The sequence below is a fragment of the Notolabrus celidotus genome, chromosome 11, assembly GCF_009762535.1.
Source record: "Notolabrus celidotus isolate fNotCel1 chromosome 11, fNotCel1.pri, whole genome shotgun sequence".
Lineage (NCBI taxonomy): Eukaryota > Metazoa > Chordata > Actinopteri > Labriformes > Labridae > Notolabrus > Notolabrus celidotus.
Genome location: NC_048282.1, coordinates 816,374 through 835,302, shown reverse-complemented (window position 1 = coordinate 835,302; position 18,929 = coordinate 816,374). Strand labels below are relative to the sequence as shown.

General features: G+C 42.7%; 1 protein-coding gene across 1 annotated transcript; it reads left to right on the top strand.

Annotated features, from left to right (window-relative positions):
- The first annotated feature begins 5,436 nt into the window (after positions 1–5,436).
- LOC117822070 lies at positions 5,437–15,035 on the top strand. The gene is made up of 4 exons (XM_034696696.1): positions 5,437–5,758; positions 14,400–14,537; positions 14,640–14,752; positions 14,833–15,035. The coding sequence occupies exons 1-4, from the start codon at positions 5,437–5,439 to the stop codon at positions 15,022–15,024; spliced, it is 765 nt and encodes a 254-aa protein (XP_034552587.1). The 3' UTR covers positions 15,025–15,035.
- Positions 15,036–18,929: the final 3,894 nt, after the last annotated feature.

Here is an 18,929-nt window from a genome sequence, read left to right as displayed (position 1 = left end):
ACTGCATTGAGGTTTTAATAAATAAAAGAAACGGGTGATCAACGAAAACCTAAATCAAAATCCAAAGAATAAGAATCCACAAGAAAACCTACTGAAGACACTGAAGAGGGAGGGAAACAAACTCAGGTAAGACTTTCAATGAACTGACAACACAAGGGGGAAACAGAGCCTAAATACACACAGGGTAATATAACACAGGTGTGACATGAGACACAGGTGAAGATAATCAGGGTGCAATCGAAACTTGAGGGAAACAAAGGCAGGAAGTAAAACTAAACCAGACCCACAAGGAACAAGTGATCCAAAATGAAACAGGAAACACTGAGACTGAACAAAGAAGCACACAAGACATGAGTTCTAGTCAAACCTGTCAGCTTCATCCCTCTGTCACAAAAAAACACTGACTTCAAAATTAGCCACTGGCCTCTCATTGGAGTTAGGTGTGGGGATTGTCTCAGTGCAGGGGGTCAGGTGTGTATGTGTGTGTGTAATTGGCCCTGATTAAGACCAGGGGTGGGGAGCTTATTTATACCTTAGGTTTTGAATGTTCTGTGCTGAATCATTATCTCACCATCAGAGGAAGTGAGAGCTTCATAGTGTTTTCTTTTGTTGAGTTGGGGCGTGTGAGTCTACAGAAACACCATAAAAACCTTGCCCCTAGCCAGCTTTGTGTGGGAGGCCAGGGGCTCACCCACACTCAGCTGGGTACAACCCAAAAGAATCACATGGAGCAGCCAACCTGTGGACCCTGGGGGTTGGATGCAGAAACGTTGCAGAGCAGGAAGAGCTGTTGATTGTTTTGAGATGCTGTAAATGATCAGGCTGTATCGGCTGATCATTTTCAGCATCCAATACCAGCCGCACACAGATTGTACATCAGGAGCACCAGGACATTTCCTGGTGGCCTCAGGGTCTGTTCGGCCTGCCATGAGCACTCAGTGTGAACGGCAAGAATAGACCTCTCTGTAAGCTCACATCATCACATGCGAGTGTGACTCTCATTGGTTTATTGTGCTCAGCCAGTCAGTTGCTGTAGTGTCCCATCTGCCAAATATGAAATCATAGAGACGCTCATGGCAACTGTCTACTCACTGCTCCTCAATTAACACAGGACAGAATTATCATCAATCAATTGACCTTTATACCCTTTATACCTTTTAAACAGCACCAAATCCCAACCAATGTTATCCTCAGACTCTTTCCAAACAGAGCAGGGGTCTCATTTATAAAGGTTGCTTATGCACAAAATGGGGCCTGAAATTGGCGTACGCCAGTTTTCAAGCCAAGTTTGTGATTTCTAAAAACAAACTTGACGTGAAAATGTGACTACAGGTAAACAAACTCTGACCCAGGCGTACATAAATTTTAGAGGCAGGGAGAAATTGGTGACGCAGTTGGTGAGAGGGAGAACTGAAGTCAGATTATATTCTCTATGCTTTTTACACATTTCATTTATTGAATAACAACATTAACAGACCCGCGGCACCATCATCACTAAAATCTACATATTCTATTTGAATGTGTCTGTGGTGAGTCGTTTCCAATAAGCTGTCATTAAAAGATAAAAGCTTGTCAATCAATCAATCTCAATCAATCTTTATTTGTATAGCGCCAAATCACAACAAACATTATCTCAAGACTCTTTTACAAACAGAGCAGGTCTAGACCACTCTATGTCAAATTATGAACAGAGACCCAACACCAAGACAGGATAAGACTCAGTCTGACCCCACCTTAATCCACCATGAGCATTGCACATCGCAGTGTTTAGCTAGTTACAGTGGAGAGGACAAACTTCCTTTTAACAGGCAGAAACCTCGAGCAGAACCAGACTCATGTTAGACAGCCATCTGCCTTGACCGAGTTGGGTCTGGAAAGAGGGAGAGAGGGGAGTAAGAGAGAGAGGTGATAGTGATGAGACGAGTAGTAGAAGCTGTTGCCTCTGGAGTCCAGCACGTCCGTATCAGCTGGAGTCCAGATTGTCCACAGCAGGAGGACGTCTCCAACAAATCTACGAGACAAGGGAGCTCAGGGACTCCAGAAAGGTCTATGGTTAGTAACTTTAATGGGACAGGCAGAGTTAAAGTAAGTGATGAGAGGGGTTGGGGGGAAGGGGGTGAGCTAGGATCCCAGTGTGTCAGTGCACCAGTTCCCCCGGCAGTCTAGGCCTATAGCAGCATAACAAAAGCTGGTCCAAGCCTGATCCAGCTCTAACTATAAGCTTTATCAAAAAGGAAAGTTTGAAGCCTACTCTTAAAAGTGGAGAGGGTGTCTGCCTCCCGGACCCTGACTGGTAGATGATTCCAAAGGAGAGGGGCCTGATAACTGAAGGTTCTACCTCCCACACTACTTTTAGAGATTTTAGGTACAACTAGCAAGCCTGCATGTTGGGAGCGTAGAGTTCTAGAGGGGTAATAGGACACTATGAGCTCTTTAAGATACAAGGGTGTCTGATTTTTAAGGGCTTTGTAGGTTAAAAGAAGAATTTTAAATTCTATTCTACATTTTATTGGGAGTCAGTGTAGAGAAGCTAACACTGGAGAAATGTGCTCCCTCTTCCTAGTTCTAGTCAATACTCGAGCTGCAGCGTTTTGAACTAGCTGAAGAGTCTTTAGAGACTTATTGGGGCAGCCTGTCTTAAACTTCATCAAATATTCAATCAGCTTCGTCTCACCTTCACATTTCTCCAAAGTGTAGAGGAACACAACGGGCCGTATCCTAACGTGTTTGTCTGGAGGTGAAACCAAAGTAACATCAGAAGACGTAAACAAGCCACGGAGCAAAGTGACAGTCATGTTTTAATGTTTCTAAAGCTGTGCAGAGTCACTGAGTGTAGTTATACTTCAATAAAGACTGCTGTACAGAGTCACTGAGTGTAGTTATACTTTTAATAAAGACTGTTGTACAGAGTCACTGAGTGTAGTTATACTTTTAATAAAGACTGCTGTACAGAGTCACTGAGTGTAGTTATACTTTTAATAAAGACTGCTGTACAGAGTCACTGAGTGTAGTTATACTTTTAATAAAGACTGTTGTACAGAGTCACTGAGTGTAGTTATACTTTTAATAAAGACTGCTGTACGACGCACACGGAGAGCAGAGACACGGCCCTGGCTGCCTCACACTCTCACCACATCTTCCTCACCTGCATGTGTTTACTGTGTTAATGAGAACAATGTGGAGTAAAGCCATGCCCGGTTCTCCCAGTTATTATCTTACATATCATCATATTCAGTCAGAGCGCAGGTCAAGCTGCCGGTAATGAAACCAGCACATTAACACTTACATACCATGGATCAAACTTCTGTCAGATAATATCAGAGAGAGGAGATCTCTGAAGGACGTGAGCTCTCTGTAATGTGAAATAAAAGTGTGTGTCCTGTAAACATGAAACACTGCAGCGAGACCTGTGGGTAATGATGAATGATGGATGCTCTGGCACTGCTGACGGATACATGAAAGCTGCAGCGACGAGGAGTCACTCCATGTTTTTATTTTTATCTTTATTGGTATTGTGTCTCTGCTGCTGTAAGAAACAAACAATGCGTGCTCTCTGACCTCTGCTTCATTCTGGAGGACCACGGTTTGTGTGTCAGAAACTTTATTCTCTCCGTCTTCCTCTCTGTTGTTGCCGTGATTCACCGTACGAACCTGTGATCTTCCGGCTCATCTGTATGCATGTTCATTCATAAAGCTCTTTGCATTGACCGTATATGGTTGAATGTGGGTGTGAAAAGGGCGGAACACAAGGCTGAACTATGTGAGCATATCTCCAGGTGGTTTGTGATTTATAAACAAAGCATTGCGTAAAGTTTGCGTGCGAACGGTTTTATAAATGAGACCCCAGGTCTAGACCGTACTCTATGTTCTATTATTATCAAAGACCCAACATCAAGACAGGATCAGATCCAGTCCCATCTTCCAGACAGGACTCAGTCTGATCTCATCTTAATCCACCATGAGCAGAGCACTTTGCAGCATTTAGCAAGTTACAGTGGCAAGGACAAACTTCCTTTAACAGGCAGAAACCTCCAGCAGGACCAGACTCATGTTAGACACACATCTGCTGAGACCGAGTGGGAGAGAGGGATAAAGGGAGATGAAGAGAGAGAGAGATGACGTTACCGCCAGTTAAAATGGAAAAGAAGAAAAAAGGTGGAGCAGAAAGGAAGAGAATTAATAAGAGGAAGGCTTGTGCTTTAATGAAATGCAACCAAATAAGTGACATGTGACATGTCACCAGTGAGGGACTGGGTTAATCTACACGTACCCAGAATGACTAGCTAAGTACAGTAAAAAAAAAAAGAAGCAACCTGGGTGTCTGTTTTATCAACATAAGTATAACATGTAGCTTCTATTATATAAATTCATGTTTAGTGGTGAAACATTTTTAAATCATGTAGTTTTAACACGACATGCAAAATCCTTCAAACTACAAGATTGCTTTATGTCAACACAACGTAATGGGTTTAGGTAGGAATCCAATCTGCAATACCTCTCCAGAGCAGAAGGTGGCAGTAACGTGCGACAGGCCCTATTCATCAGCCAAGGTCGCGTGCCTCTGGCAAAGAAGAGCCATTACGGGGAGTTGGGACAGGGCGGCTGTGACTGACTGCAATTGGGGCGCTGGTGGCCTAGCGGTCTAAGCGCCCCGCGTATCGATGCTATAGTCCTTGTTGCAGAGGTTGTCGGTTTGACTCCCGGCCGGTCGACCATTTCACGCATGTCTTCCCCCACTCTCTACTCCCCATGTTTCCTGTCTCTCTTCAGCTGTCCTGTCCGATAAAGGCAAAAAAGCCCAAAAATATAACTTACAAAAAAATAAAATAATAAGCTATCTATAATCATAGTAGGGGAGAGTGGGGTAAGATGAGCCAGTGGGTAAGTTGACCCACCCCTTGTTTCTAGGCAACTGTGTACATTTGTTGTCATGTGACCATAAATTCAGGAAGCACCCATCATTTGTACCTGGCACTGTTCAAGAGAAGCACATGGGACAATTGGTTGGTATTTTTTTTCACAAAAAACATGTTTTTACTAGTCGAAGTACATTTTCTGCATGTCAGCTATAATGAATATTATTTCAAAGCAAATGTATATAGGTCTAAAAATGCATATTATGCATGTTGGTGATTTGCTAACGTATAAAACCAAGTGAAGCATTTAGCTAAAGATTAGCCCAAATGGCTTAGCTAGGCTGTTTTTTCCAAAATGGCGTCTATGGGGCAAAATGAGCCATATGCTGTGGGGTAAATTGAGCCACTGGTTCAATTTACCTCGCCACCATGCACTGAAGTTAAGTAAAGTCTCTGAAGTATAAAACTGTATTTCAGTGTAGAATGACACACCTGATTTGGTTTTAAACATTTTAGAAAAGCTATCATTCCAAGGAGCTACAAAAGAAAGATCAACTGGGGCTCAACACCCCTTGAAGAGATGGAGAGAGCAGCAGCTGATGTCAAGGGTGGAAAATCCATCAGATCAGTGGCTAAAGACAGAAATGTTGACAGGTCAACCCTGCGGAGATACATAAAAAAGAAGGAGGTAAAGGAAGTAAAATCAGTAGGGTACAGTGGAACAGCAGAAGCAAAGAGGGTCTTCACAAAGGAGGTGGAGAAGGATCTAGCAGACCACATAAAAAAGCTAGCTGAGCAGTTCCACGGCCTTACTCCAAAGAAATGCTGTGAACTGGCATTAGAACTAGCAGAGAGGAACAACATTCCTGTACCCAATAACTGGAACGAAAAGGGTTTAGCAGGTAGGGTGTGCATGAAATTACATGATTCTGAAAGTCTGCAAAGGCTAACTTATATCTTGATAGTATGAATTATATTGTTTTAGGTCGAGATGGCTCAGGTTTAAACTAAAAAAATCAGAAGGTCAATTTACCTCATGATGGCTCAACTTACCCACTGACTTGGATCAACTTACCCCTAACCTGGGGCAAGTTGAGCCACAGTTACACTTTTTTTTGGGAAGTCATATTTTCAGGGTTCTTTGTACTAGAAGCATTTTTACAATTGCAATTGATAGGAAACATCCTGAAATATATTATATGTTTTAAGTGTACTTCTGTCTATTTATTTCTAGCCTAGAGAGCAACATAAGTAAAAATTGGCTGATCTTACCCCACTCTCCCCTACACAAGTTATTGTGACCCAAGACAAGGAAGTCAGATCCTACCTCAGTAAATATGTTGAAACAACCTTTACACATTAAGTTGGACCCAAACATTGTAAATAAGTAATGGTAACGTCAATACTTTATGTTCACTTAAAATATTTACAGTTAGTTGGTTCAACAAAATTGTGTCTTGCTAAATGAAAGCATTTTAATTAGGTGGAAATTCTTTCAATAATTTTATAAAGTTCACCCAACAATTTATTTCTTTGAGTGGAGCCCTGCTAATAACAGTGTGCCACAGACTGAGCATGTGTCTATGTGGAGGAAATTAAATAACAGCAATGAATGCAACAGAGTCATCAACTAGCATCAGAGGCAGTGTGCTTCAACCAGTCAAAGATAGCAGAAGCTAATGAAAGTGCACACACAGTAGCCTACATCTAATTTATGGATCACACTCACCTTAATATTATGACTGGCCCAGTAACAGCTATGCAGCGTCCCACACACATAAAGTGGTTCATGTGGACAGACTGGCCTGTGATGGATCCAAACCATAGACTGCATAAAAAATGGACCTAGTATTCGTGACGTCACCCATCTGTTCCTGAGCGCTGTTTTGAAGGAGATCATTGGCGGGAGCCATATTGGAAACGCTGAACTCATCCAAAAGACTGTGACGTAAAGAGGCGGGGTTTGAGCCTCCTAGCCAACAGCTATGTGTTCCTGCCTGTCAGTCAAGTCAGTACAGTGTGTGCTGATAGAGAGATTAGCTATGTAGAGCCAAGCTGTTTTTTGAACCAGTCTGTAAACATGTTTATTTCTGCTGTAAAGATCGTCTTCTTTGATGGGTGTGTATGTGGTTTCTGGTGTTCCTGCAGCCAGCCTCTAGTGGATTCTCGATGAATTGCAGTTTATAACACTTCTGCATGGACTTCATATTTTAAGACCGGAGGTTGCCGCTTGATCCAAACTCAGTCTGAATTATGATCCTAGTTAGCTCCTGGTTCCAGCTGGTTTACAGCCCCAGGTAGTGGTTCTTATTTTCATTACATTATTTTACTGGATTAAAACATTATTCCCAGTATGCACTGCAATGGTTGCAACTGGGTGTTACATGGTGGGGGTTAGATTTAGAAACTCCAAGTCTGAGGTTGTTTGAAGGAAAAGAGTGGACTGCTTGAAACTTTCAAGCATGAAAGGTGGCAGTATGAGGGAAGTATGAGAGCATGAATTTAGTGATAGTTTGAAGCACTTCTAATTATAGGATGAGTAAAATAATGCTAAGTGTAACGTATTTAGCAGAGGTGGCTGATAGGTGCTTCTTTCCATGAGGTAGGTGATGCATCTGATTAGCATGCCTTCTGTGTGCCTTCACTTTGAGGTTTTCAAGGCATGTATAACTAGTAGAAGATGCTGGGAATAGAAACATGGGAAAGGAATTGAATAGCTCATCTGTCTGGAGCCTCTTGATTCCCCAAGAGTAGCTGCAAATTGGGTCTGAGGAGAGAGCGGTCTAGTTAACCTGCTCAGTTTGCTGCTACCTGGCCTGGATAAGCCCTAGAAAATGAACGTTTGATTGGTTGGATTGTCTTCATTTCTGTGGCTGAGATCAGTGAAGTCTTTATGAAATCCCATCATTATGAGATGCAGAGTCAATTTTTATGGTAAGCAGTCTGTTATGAGAATTGTTTTGTCTTTTGTGAAGGTAATGCATCCATTCTGTGCAACCCATTTCTTCATAAACTGAGCTGATAAAAGAAAGAAAGAAGTACAACATGAACAAAAGTAAGATAAAACTACATAACGTCACATTCTTTCATATTCTCCATCATCCTACAGTATATTGTAAAATCTCATCACTTCACTGGCATTTTATTTGAGCTGAAATAAAACATGTATCCACTCTGGGTTCCAGAATAGATGAAACAAAAATCCTCAGCCTGGAGATATGTAAAAAAAAAAAAAAAAGAAAAGAATAGGAGTCAGTGAGGTTAATCTTTTTCCGTAAATTCCTCAAAAGTCAACAGTGTTATCCTTAATAATCCCGCCTGCTGTAATCTGTTTATCTGCCCATAGGGGAGGGGATTTAAATCCAAGGCCAGGTGGAAAAATAATAATCCAAGAACAATTTAACGTTAAAACCTCAAACCTCTTTGATGGCTCTAACACCTTTACGATGCTCAGCATGAAAATATGCAATTGTCAAGAGCTCTGCCTTAATATCCAGGAATGTATTCAGAGATTGCTACAGTGATAACATAGTCATTACATTACAGGGTTTTTTTTAAGACCAGCAGGAGTTTGAACATGTGGGCAAAGCAAGAGGAAAGATTTTGTGTTTATGAGATGAACTAGACATCAATCAATCAGTCAGACTATTCATAAAGCACTTTTCATACAATGACATTGTAACATGTAACATCAGAGCGACGCAGAAAAACTAGTCCATGCATTTGTTACCTCCAGGTTAGATTACTGTAACTCCCTCTTATCAGGCTGCCCCAATAAGTCTCTAAAGATTCTTCAGCTAGTTCAAAACGCTGCAGCTCGAGTATTGACTAAAACTAGGAAGAGGGAGCACATCTCTCCAGTGTTAGCTTCTACTGGCTCCCAATAAAATGTAGAATAGAATTTAAAATCCTTCTTTTAACCTACAAAGCTCTTAAAAATCAGGCACCCTCGTATCTTAAAGAGCTCATAGTGCCCTATTACCCCTCTAGAACTCTACGCTCCCAACATGCAGGCCTGCTAGTTGTACCTAAAATCTCTAAAAGTAGTATGGGAGGTAGAACCTTCAGTTATCAGGCCCCTCTCCTTTGGAATCATCTACCAGTCAGGGTCCGGGAGGCAGACACCCTCTCCACTTTTAAGAGTAGACTTAAAACTTTCCTTTTTGATAAAGCTTATAGTTAGAGCTGGATCAGGCTTGGACCAGCTTTTGTCATGCTGCTATAGGCCTAGACTGCCGGGGGAACTGGCACACTGACACACTGGGATCCTAGCTCACCTTCTTCCCCCCAACCCCTTCATCACTTACTTTAACTCTGCCTGTCCCATTAAAGTTACTAACCATAGACCTTTCTGGAGTCCCTGAGCTCCCTTGTCTCGTAGATTTGTTGGAGACGTCCTCCTGCTGTGGACGATCTGGACTCCAGCTGATACGGACGTGCTGGACTCCAGCGGCAACAGCTTCTACTACTCGTCTCATCACTGTCACCTCTCTCTCTTACTCCCCTCTCTCCCTCTTTCCAGACCCAACTCAGTCGAGGCATGATGTCTGTCTAACATGAGTCTGGTTCTGCTCGAGGTTTCTGCCTGTTAAAGGAAGTTTTTCCTCACCACTGTAACTAGCTAAATACTGCGATGTGCAATGCTCATGATGGATTAAGGTGGGGTCAGACTGAGTCTTACCCTGTCTTGGTGTTGGGTCTCTGTTCATAATTTGACATAGAGTGGTCTAGACCTGCTCTGTTTGTAAAAGCGTCTTGAGATAACGTTTGTTGTGATTTGGCGCTATACAAATAAAGATTGATTGATTGATTGATTGAACACAAATTGCTGTACATAAAAACAACTTCAAAAAAATATAAATAAAAAACAAAAGCATTTAGAAATAAAAATTAAAAGACCCCCCATCCTAATCCGAACCCTAGCCCCGATCCCAAACCCACCCCACAATCCTAAGGTTAAGAACACAATATATGCAATAATAATAATAATAATAATAATAATAATAATAATAATAATAATAATAATAATAATGAAAATAAAATAAAATAAAAAAATAAAAAATAAAAAAGAAGTTGCTGAACAAACTGAGGAAACACTCATGATATCGTGATGAGGAAACACTGGAGGAAATATAAGATGTTAAAACTCAACACAGGAAATTAAACTCACCAAAATAAAATACACTTCTAAGATAATAAAACACTAAAATATTGAACCATTAAAAGAACATAAGATACTAAATTTAAAATAAATAAATAGATAAATAGAATAAAATAAAAAGTGACACAAATTTGAACTAGATAATAAATAAAAAAGTAAGTAAGTAAGTAAGGGGAAATAAAATTGTTATAAGAATAAAACTCAGTTAAAGTGAGACTAAAAATGTTGGTCTTGAGTTTGCTTTTAAAAATGTTGATGCTCTGTGCAGCCCTCAGATCTTCAGGTAGGGTGTTCCACAGGCGTGGGCCGTGATGATTAAAAGCTGCCTCACTGTGAGTCTCTGTTCTTACTTTTGGCACAATTAAAAGTCCACTACCTGAAGACCTGAGGGCTCTCAAAGGCTCCTATTATAAAAGCAAATCTGATAAAGACCATTAAGAGATTTGAAAACCAAAATAATCTTAAAATCTTCTAAAAGATACTGGAAGCCATGCAGAGACTTAAATATTGGTGTGATGTGGGCTCTCTGTCTGGTCTTTGTCAGCATTCTAGTAGCAGAATTTTGAAGCAGCTAAAGCTGCATATGAGGAGTCTATGCCAAATGTTTACTACTTTTCATATTTCATTTTCTTCTTTTTCACATTCCATTATCTTATAGCAAAGAAATTGCGTATTTAAAACATATTTGATATCAATTGAACTAAATGCAAGGTTTTGTTAAATGGATTATACCTCTTTTTCTTGTCGAACAACCACTCAGTGCAACACCTCATACCTCCACTACAAAGACAGTCTTGAAGACGGGAGGTCAGTGTCCTGCCCAAGGACACGTTGACAGCAGGGGCTGGGGATTAAAGAAGTGGGTCTCAGCAGAGGGTAGATCTCATTGGTTAAAAAAAAAGTAAAAGAAAAGAAAAAGACTAAATTAAAAGGTACCTTTCAAACCCCTTACAGCAGCTTATCAATATATCAGTGCATACAGATGCAGTCAACATCCCAGAACACATCACATCCAGTTCACGCTGAGGGGAAAACAAACCACGAGCAACAACACTAAAGGGCTGCTGAAAACCTACAAACATCTGAATCTAAACATGCTACTAACATGCTACTCTCAACATGCTACTCTAAACATGCTAGTTTTGTTTAATTCTTGGTATCTTTTGCAAATGTGATCTCTCTCACCAGGTGATTCAACCAGGCAGCAATTGTTATCTTTGGGTTCTGTGAGAGGGATCATTCTTCCAGTCTTTCATAACACATGCCCAACAATCTGATCCTATTCTGTTAAGTTTCTCAGTGTCTTTGTCAGAGACTCAATGTAGGACATGACAGCTAGGTAGCATTAGCATGGCAGTTTAAAATCCACATGTTTGCAGGCTGGGGAAAAGGATTGTCCCCCCCCCTCAAGTGGATGCCCTGCCACCAAACATGATGGAGTGCACACTGTATCTGTCTTACAATGAGTGAACAAAATGTTATACTGTTTAAGTTCATACACTGACAACTAACAGTATATTTGATAAAGCTTATAGTTACAGCTGGCTCAGGCTTTGACCAGCTCTTAGTTATGCTGCTATAGGCTTAGACTACCGGGGGAAAGTTACTAACCATAGACCTTTCTGGAGTCCCTGAGCTCCCTTGTCTCGTAGGTTCCTCTGAGCTGCCGTAGACGTCCTCCTGCTGTGGACGTTCCAGACTCCAGCTGATACGGACGTACTGGACTCCAGCGGCAACAGCTACTACTACTACTCATCTCATTGTCATCAATTCAATTCAATTCAATTTTGCTTTATTGGCACAAACAAAGACATGTTGTTGCCAAAGCACATAAAATTCATAAACATACATTACATATATATTCATTGCATATTATATATATTACATATTTTATACACATTAATGAACAATGGTGTACAGCATATCTCAATGCCCTCACTTGATGCGGTATGCTCATAAAACCTTCACCTAAAATCAAATATTATGGGATGGTGCGTCCCTCAGACTGTGACAGGCAGACACATATTTAGCAGCCAGAGGAGCTGCTGACCCTTCCCCCAGGAGAACTGACAGTTTCTCTTCTGGGGTTAATGTTGGGAAGTTTGTTCCTATCTTAGTAATTTCTCTGTAGTGGGAATCTCTGAGTAAAGAGAACTTGCTGCAGTGGAGGATGAAGTGCATCTCTGTCTCTATGTCTCCTGTAGAGCAGTGAGCACATGGACTCTCATCTCTCTCTCTCCTATTCTCCTCTATCTGTCTTTCCAGATCCAACTGTGATGTGTGTCTAACATGAGTCTGGTTCTGCTCGAGATTTCTGCCTGTTAAAGGAAGTTTGTCCTCACCACTGTAACTAGCTAAATACTGTGAGGCGCAATGCTCATGATGGATTAAGGTGGGGTCAGACTGAGTCTTATCCTGTCTTGGTGTTGGGTCTCTGTTCATAATTTGACATAGAGTGGTCTAGACCTGGGGTCCGTTTCACAAAGCAGGTTTATTGAATACTCTGAGTTTGTTAACCCTGAAATGAGGGAAACTCTGAGTTTTCCGTTTCACAAAGGGAGGTAACTCAAACCAGAGAAAGAGGGGTAACTCTAGCCTGTTTCACAGAGGGTGGTAACTTAAACTCTCGGTCAGTTACCGTAGTAACAGACTCTTTTTTTTTCTCTTGTCTGCATATATATTTCTGGTTTGTGTCATGTTTGTCACAAACTGTCAAATATTAATGCAATTTATTCTTGCAGCAAAAGAAAAGAAAGAAAGCCTTTTTCTTCTGTGCTTGTGACTGTGTGCATGAGACCATCACCATCCCTCTTAGAACTCTGGCCTATCTTTTATTGACAGCTAATATCATGTTCTGTAAAAGAGGGTGTGCCCACCTAGGTGGACTAAAAATATATATATAAGAGAAAGTGAAAGAAAGATTACACAAGGATATACAAAGGGACAGGGAGAGAGAAGGAGAGAGAGACCTAACACACTTAGATGGAGAGGGACCATCTCACCATGATGCCAAAAAAAAAAGTCCGTGGGGTGATACTAATGATTAAGCAACCCTTAGTGTCCACAATCATTACTGAAGCTTGGGTCGCAGAGGGTTGCCGCCGTGCTGTGTTCTATTTGTGTAACAAGACCACCACTGGTGCAGATGAAACCACTTGGGTCAGACCAGCCGAGCGGTACGGCCCGGCACCCGGGCCACAAGAGCAGTCAGACCGAAGGACCCAACCCGCCCCGGGAGACCCAGGCCAGGGGACAAGCCAAGGACCCAGACCGGAAGCAAGCAGGTACTGCCGGAGCACCCAGGGCGACCCCCAGGTCACCCAGTAGGAGGAAAGGGGGGCGAGGGGGGAGAGATCCCGCAGCCCCCCCAAGGGACACCCCCACAACACCGCCCCCACAGCCCCCCAAGACGGAGCCAAAGGAGCCACGAGGGCCGAGGGGGCCCAGCACCAGGAGCAGACAGCCAGGCAGACGGGCAGGACCAGGACCAGAGCCCGCCAACCGGCGTGCCGGAGCGGGGGGAGGGCGGAGGCGGCAGGGCCAATCCCCCCTGCCCCCCCCAGACGGCCTGACCACTCCCCCCAGCCACGCCCTGCGACTGATGGACCAGGCCGCGGGGGCATGGAGGGACACCCCAATGGCTGCCGTAGTAACACCCCCCCAGCTGCGCACCACCCCACCCCCCCAAGAGGGCCGCGAGGGAACCCCGGGAAACCCGGCCCCGAGGGCAGCCGCGGACCAGGCCCCCACAGGGGAGGGGGCAGCAGGGGGACGGAGGGTGACAGGGACACCAGCCACCCACCCAGCCCCGATGGACCCCCAACGAGTAGGGTGGACCCCCAACGAGTAGGAAACGTAGTAACAGACTCTATGAACCTAATCTGGTCGGGACCAGGTTTTTCTCAATGAACCTCGAATTTCTCTCAGTCTCCGCCCCCTTTCAGCCACTCACGGTATTTGATTTGCTCATTCATTCAGTCGGCAGGCGAGTGTTGGCGTAGCGTATTTCTGCCGTCTGTTATTTAAATAATAATTCAAAAATCAATCAGTAGGCCTATATTAGGTGCCAACTTTTTTCACTAAAGTGGCATGTCCTTTTGTTAATGATCCCGTGGATGAAGGTGCAGCATTATTGCGCAGAGAATTAAATATTCGTCGGGAGATGATAATCAGACCACGCATAGATGTTTTAGCATTTCCCAATTATCTTTTTGAGTGGTACCGTTTCACTTCACAGTCGCTCATCTACATACACAACCTAATCCGTCCGTACATTTGCAACAGGACCCACCATAGTCGTGCTCTTACATCCCAGCAGATATTGTGTGTTGCTCTGCGTTTTTTTGCAAATGGGAGTTTTTTGTATAATGTTGGAGATGCAGGGCACTTAAGTAAGGCCACTGTATGCAGGACGGTCAGAAAAGTGTGCCTCGCCCTGAAACGGCTACTGAACACCTTCATCGTTTTCCCTGGACATAAACCGGTCAGAGTCGTCAAGGAGGAGTTCCACAGGATTGCAGGTGAATGGTGTAGAGATCTATTAAATTCATTTTAAATTACATTCTGTTAATGACATTGTGCTGCAACCTCAGACTGGGATTAGTAATTTTAATTTATTTTAGGATTTCCCAGTGTGATTGGCTGCATAGATGGCACACAAATCCCCATCACGGCTCCCTCACATAATGAGGCGGATTATGTTAACAGGAAGTCCATTCACAGCATAAATGTGCAGGTAAATGTAGATTGACTACTGTTTCAAAATGTTAAAGACTGCATCATAGTTCAACATCTGTCATTCTCTGCACTGTCAAGATCATATGTGATGCAGCCTACATCATTTCCAATGTGGAGGCCAAGTGGCCTGGGTCTGTTCACGACTCAAGGATGTATCGTGAGTCTAACCAGAGCAGTCAGAGACACCATATCCCGCATCCACTTCAGAGATTAAGACAATATCATCACCACTACCACCACCAACACAGCAGCAGTCAAATAAAAACATAATACAAATTTCATTTGGTCTTCTTTATTTCCTACAAATACAAAAGATAGTTGAGTTAATGTTCCTGTAGTTAACATAATTAACATAATTCACCTGTGACCATGCACCCACCTCTAACTTGTGCTCTAGTAATTCAATTTCGAGATCTGCCCTTCTCATCTGGCGGTCCAAGAACTGCATTTCTTTGTTGGTTTTTTCTATTTTTTTCAGAAGAAATATTTTGTAGATGTCTTTCACTGGTAACTGGGAATACATAAGGAGGACATTAAATTATACAGTTGCACATGAATTCCACAGAATGAACCTCTGGTGTTTACTGAACATCCATCTCACTGTGTCAATCTGTGCAGTTGAAGTTGAGGGACCCTCCTGCTGCTGCCCAGCCATGCCCTGTTAAAAAGGATGAGAATGTGTTAATACTTCAGTGTAGGCTAAATGTCACACTCTATTTTACACCAGAATGTTAAGAAATGTGAATGGGAAGAGAACTAGCAATAACATATCAAATGTTACCTCTACAGGCCTTTCTGGTTCCCCCTCTGTGAAGGCAGCAGACAAAGTCTCCTCGTACTCTTCATCCTAGATGAGTGATATGTCTCAGTATACTTAAACCACCATTTGGCAAAATCTTTGGAGTATTACCTACTTACAGTTACAAGGTCTGTTGTGGCGTGAGGGGGCTCCACCAGGCAGATCGCACCATCAGAATCTGTTGGGAGAAAAAAAAAAAAAAATGAAAAAGGGAAATAAATATTTGTATGAATAGGCTTAAAAAAAGATATATAGGTCTAGGAATATTACATGTTATAAAGGCACTTGTGTCTTGGGGGTGGGCTCAGAGGATGAGCTCCCTCCAGGGATTCCCTCAGTCGTTGGCCTTCCAAAATTCTAGCTCAGGGCCAGCTCCTCTGCCTCCGTTAGAGGTGGCGGTGCTCGGCCGAGTAGAAGTCTGTGTTAGTTTAAATAGGCTTAATTATTTAACAGAACATGATATAGATGAAAATACATGCATGTGTGTGAAAACAGCATTATGTTGGGGATAAAACAACTGCACAGTCAAACAGCCACTTAATATTTACTTTACAATGTAAAACATGATCAAAATGAGGTACCCCCATGATATTATGCCGAGGTCTTACCTGTTTGAACAATGTTTTTATATTTCATCTTAAGCTGCAGCCAGGTGCGCTTCTCCCCCGCGTGATTGCACCTAAATGAAATAAATTAATAGGCTACCATTCAAGCAGTTTCCCCCTGTGATTGCAAAGGACTACATTTAAACATACGCATTGACCCGAGCCGCAATGTTCTCCCATGCCGTCTCCCTCTGTTTGGCACCTGCAGCGGTGTTGCTTTTTTTTAAAAAAACATGCTCAAACTCGCCATATGAGCGAATAAGGATGTCCAGTTCCAGTGGGGTGAAAAATGCCGCCCTCTTCTTCTCCATTGCCATGGTGACTCGTCGAATCGGGGCTCCATTGATGCTGTCTTTTTAAAGTTGTGGTGCACGCGCTTAACCCCAGGTGAAACTACTCCAAGTTGATTTAAAGGTGACATATCATGCAAAATTGACTTTTTAATGGTTCTTTACCTGAAATATGTTTCCCTGGCATGTCCACAAACCCCCCGAGAATGAAAAAAATCCATTCTGCCCCTGTTCTGATTTCTCCACCTTTCTGTAAATGTGTGTGAAACCAGCCGTTTCAGACTTCCATGTTTTTGTTACATCACAACAATATCCGGTCTGTCACGGAGTCAGAGCTCGGAGCTTGTTCAGCCCATAGACTGTATAAAATAATACTGAATCCCCCCTCCGTTTTTCATTACCTGCACAAATGTGTGCTAACAAGGAGCTTAGGAGGGAGGCATGCTAGTTGTAGGCTGTCTTAATAAACAAAAAGGTCGGTTTTACTCCCCACGTCTGCAGATTTGAAGATATAGTGGATGATTTGTATTTGTCATGGATAAGTGCTAGCGCTAATTAGCATAGCCACATAGCTATATGTTCGTAGCTGTAGCTGTAGCTGTAGCTGTAGCTGTAGCTGTAGCTGTAGCTGTAGCTGTAGCTGTAGCTGTGTACCAAGACACACGTCGACATACTGACAAATAAAACAACAAGAAACACTAAATCTGTGACCAATCCTTCATAAAAGGTCCTGCTGCCTTTCTGGCAGAGGTCGGTTTTACTCCCCACGTCTGCAGATTTGAAGATCTAGTGGATGATTTTTATTTATCATGGATAAGTGCTAGCGCTAGTTAGCATAGCCACATAGCTACATGTTCGTAGCTGTGTACCAAGACACACGTCTACATACTGATAAATAAAACAACAAGAAACACTAAATCTGTGACCAATCCTTCAGAAAGGTCCTGCTACAGGCGCCTCTCCGTCAGGATCAGATTCAGAGGGTTGAAGTAACGCGATCTGTGAGCAGCCGTGTATATTCAGCCAACATGTAAACATTAGATCAACGTGCTGGAGAGCCGAGGCACATCCACTTCCTGAGGGGGCGTGGTCAGAGAGAAAACAGAGTGTTCTGATGAGGAATGAAGAAGAGGACTTTTCAGGCATGCCAAAATCTGTTTTCAAAGTGTTTTTTTGAGCATAAACTTTAAAGACATGTTTTGGGGACCTCTTAGACCAATATATATTGATGAAAAAAGCGTGATATGTCCCCTTTAACTAACTCAAATCAGCTGTTGTGGAACCGAAAACACAGAGTTTCCTATCTCAGAGTAGATCAACTAGAGTTCAGGGTTAGACTCAGAGTTTTATTGAACCTGCTTTGTGAAACGGACCCCTGCTCTGTTTGTAAAAGCGTCTTGATGGCGCTATACAAATAAAGATTGATGGATTGATATGCCTTGTGACAATTGTTGTGCATTAAGATGAGTTGTTGAACTCATCCCCTGCCCTTGCTGTGTTAGCTCATAGAAGTATAGAACTGAGCTGTCCATGTATACATGAATTAATAGCCATCCTATTTATGGTGAGAAAGTCACGCTCACACCTGGCTTTTGAGTGTGTGCATGACCGGCAGTACACTCAGAGGTCTCATTTGTAGCTGAACCGTGGCATTTAAATCAAAGTTTTCAGGCAGGGGCACTGTGCACGCTAAGCCTCATTGTTGTAACAATTTACTGTATCAATTTTTTAGCCTGTGATTAAGCCTCCCACTCCAAACCAGCAGGTGTTTCCATGGATGTGTCACCCACCTGCTGGCTGTGGCCCAAGGGCTAAAAATTCTTCAATGGCTCCTCAGGTAGCCACATATTTGAGTCCACCGTATAAACCCTCACTCCCCCCCATTCACCTCCACATTGGGCTGTGAAAGAATAACTCTCTGAGTAACAAACCAGCTCTCTGGAACATAACATGGTTGGTATCCCTGCCTGCTTAATCACAGTCCCTTAGCTGCAATTAGGGCCTTGTCAAACCTTTTACCGCAAAATATGAAGGTTGAAGACAAGCTGGACATGCACTCTCCATTGACTTCATCACTCCCGTTTGGATGGAGTGGATACAACACCACCAGGATCCATTTAGAGATATGAAATGTGTGCTTGGACTCTGTACATGTGGGTTATGACGTCGGCTGAATTAATCTTATTGCAGTGAAGAGTTTGAAGATATATAGGTAGGGCCTTGTGATTCCCTCATTGACGTAATCGTGGAGTTGGCCAATAAAAACAGAATCTGTTAAACGTAGAATATCCTGGAAATTGAGATAATGTGACTGAAATACTGTCATCATGAGGAGAAGGAACGTTTGTCTGGGGAAATGTTTCCGGGGGCTGCTCATTTGTGGCACCACCCTTGCATCTTCTCACAACCGCCCCTCCCGAAATTAACAACATGTCGAAGCGGCCACCAGAAACACCGACTAAGTCTGCCAAAAAGCTGCAA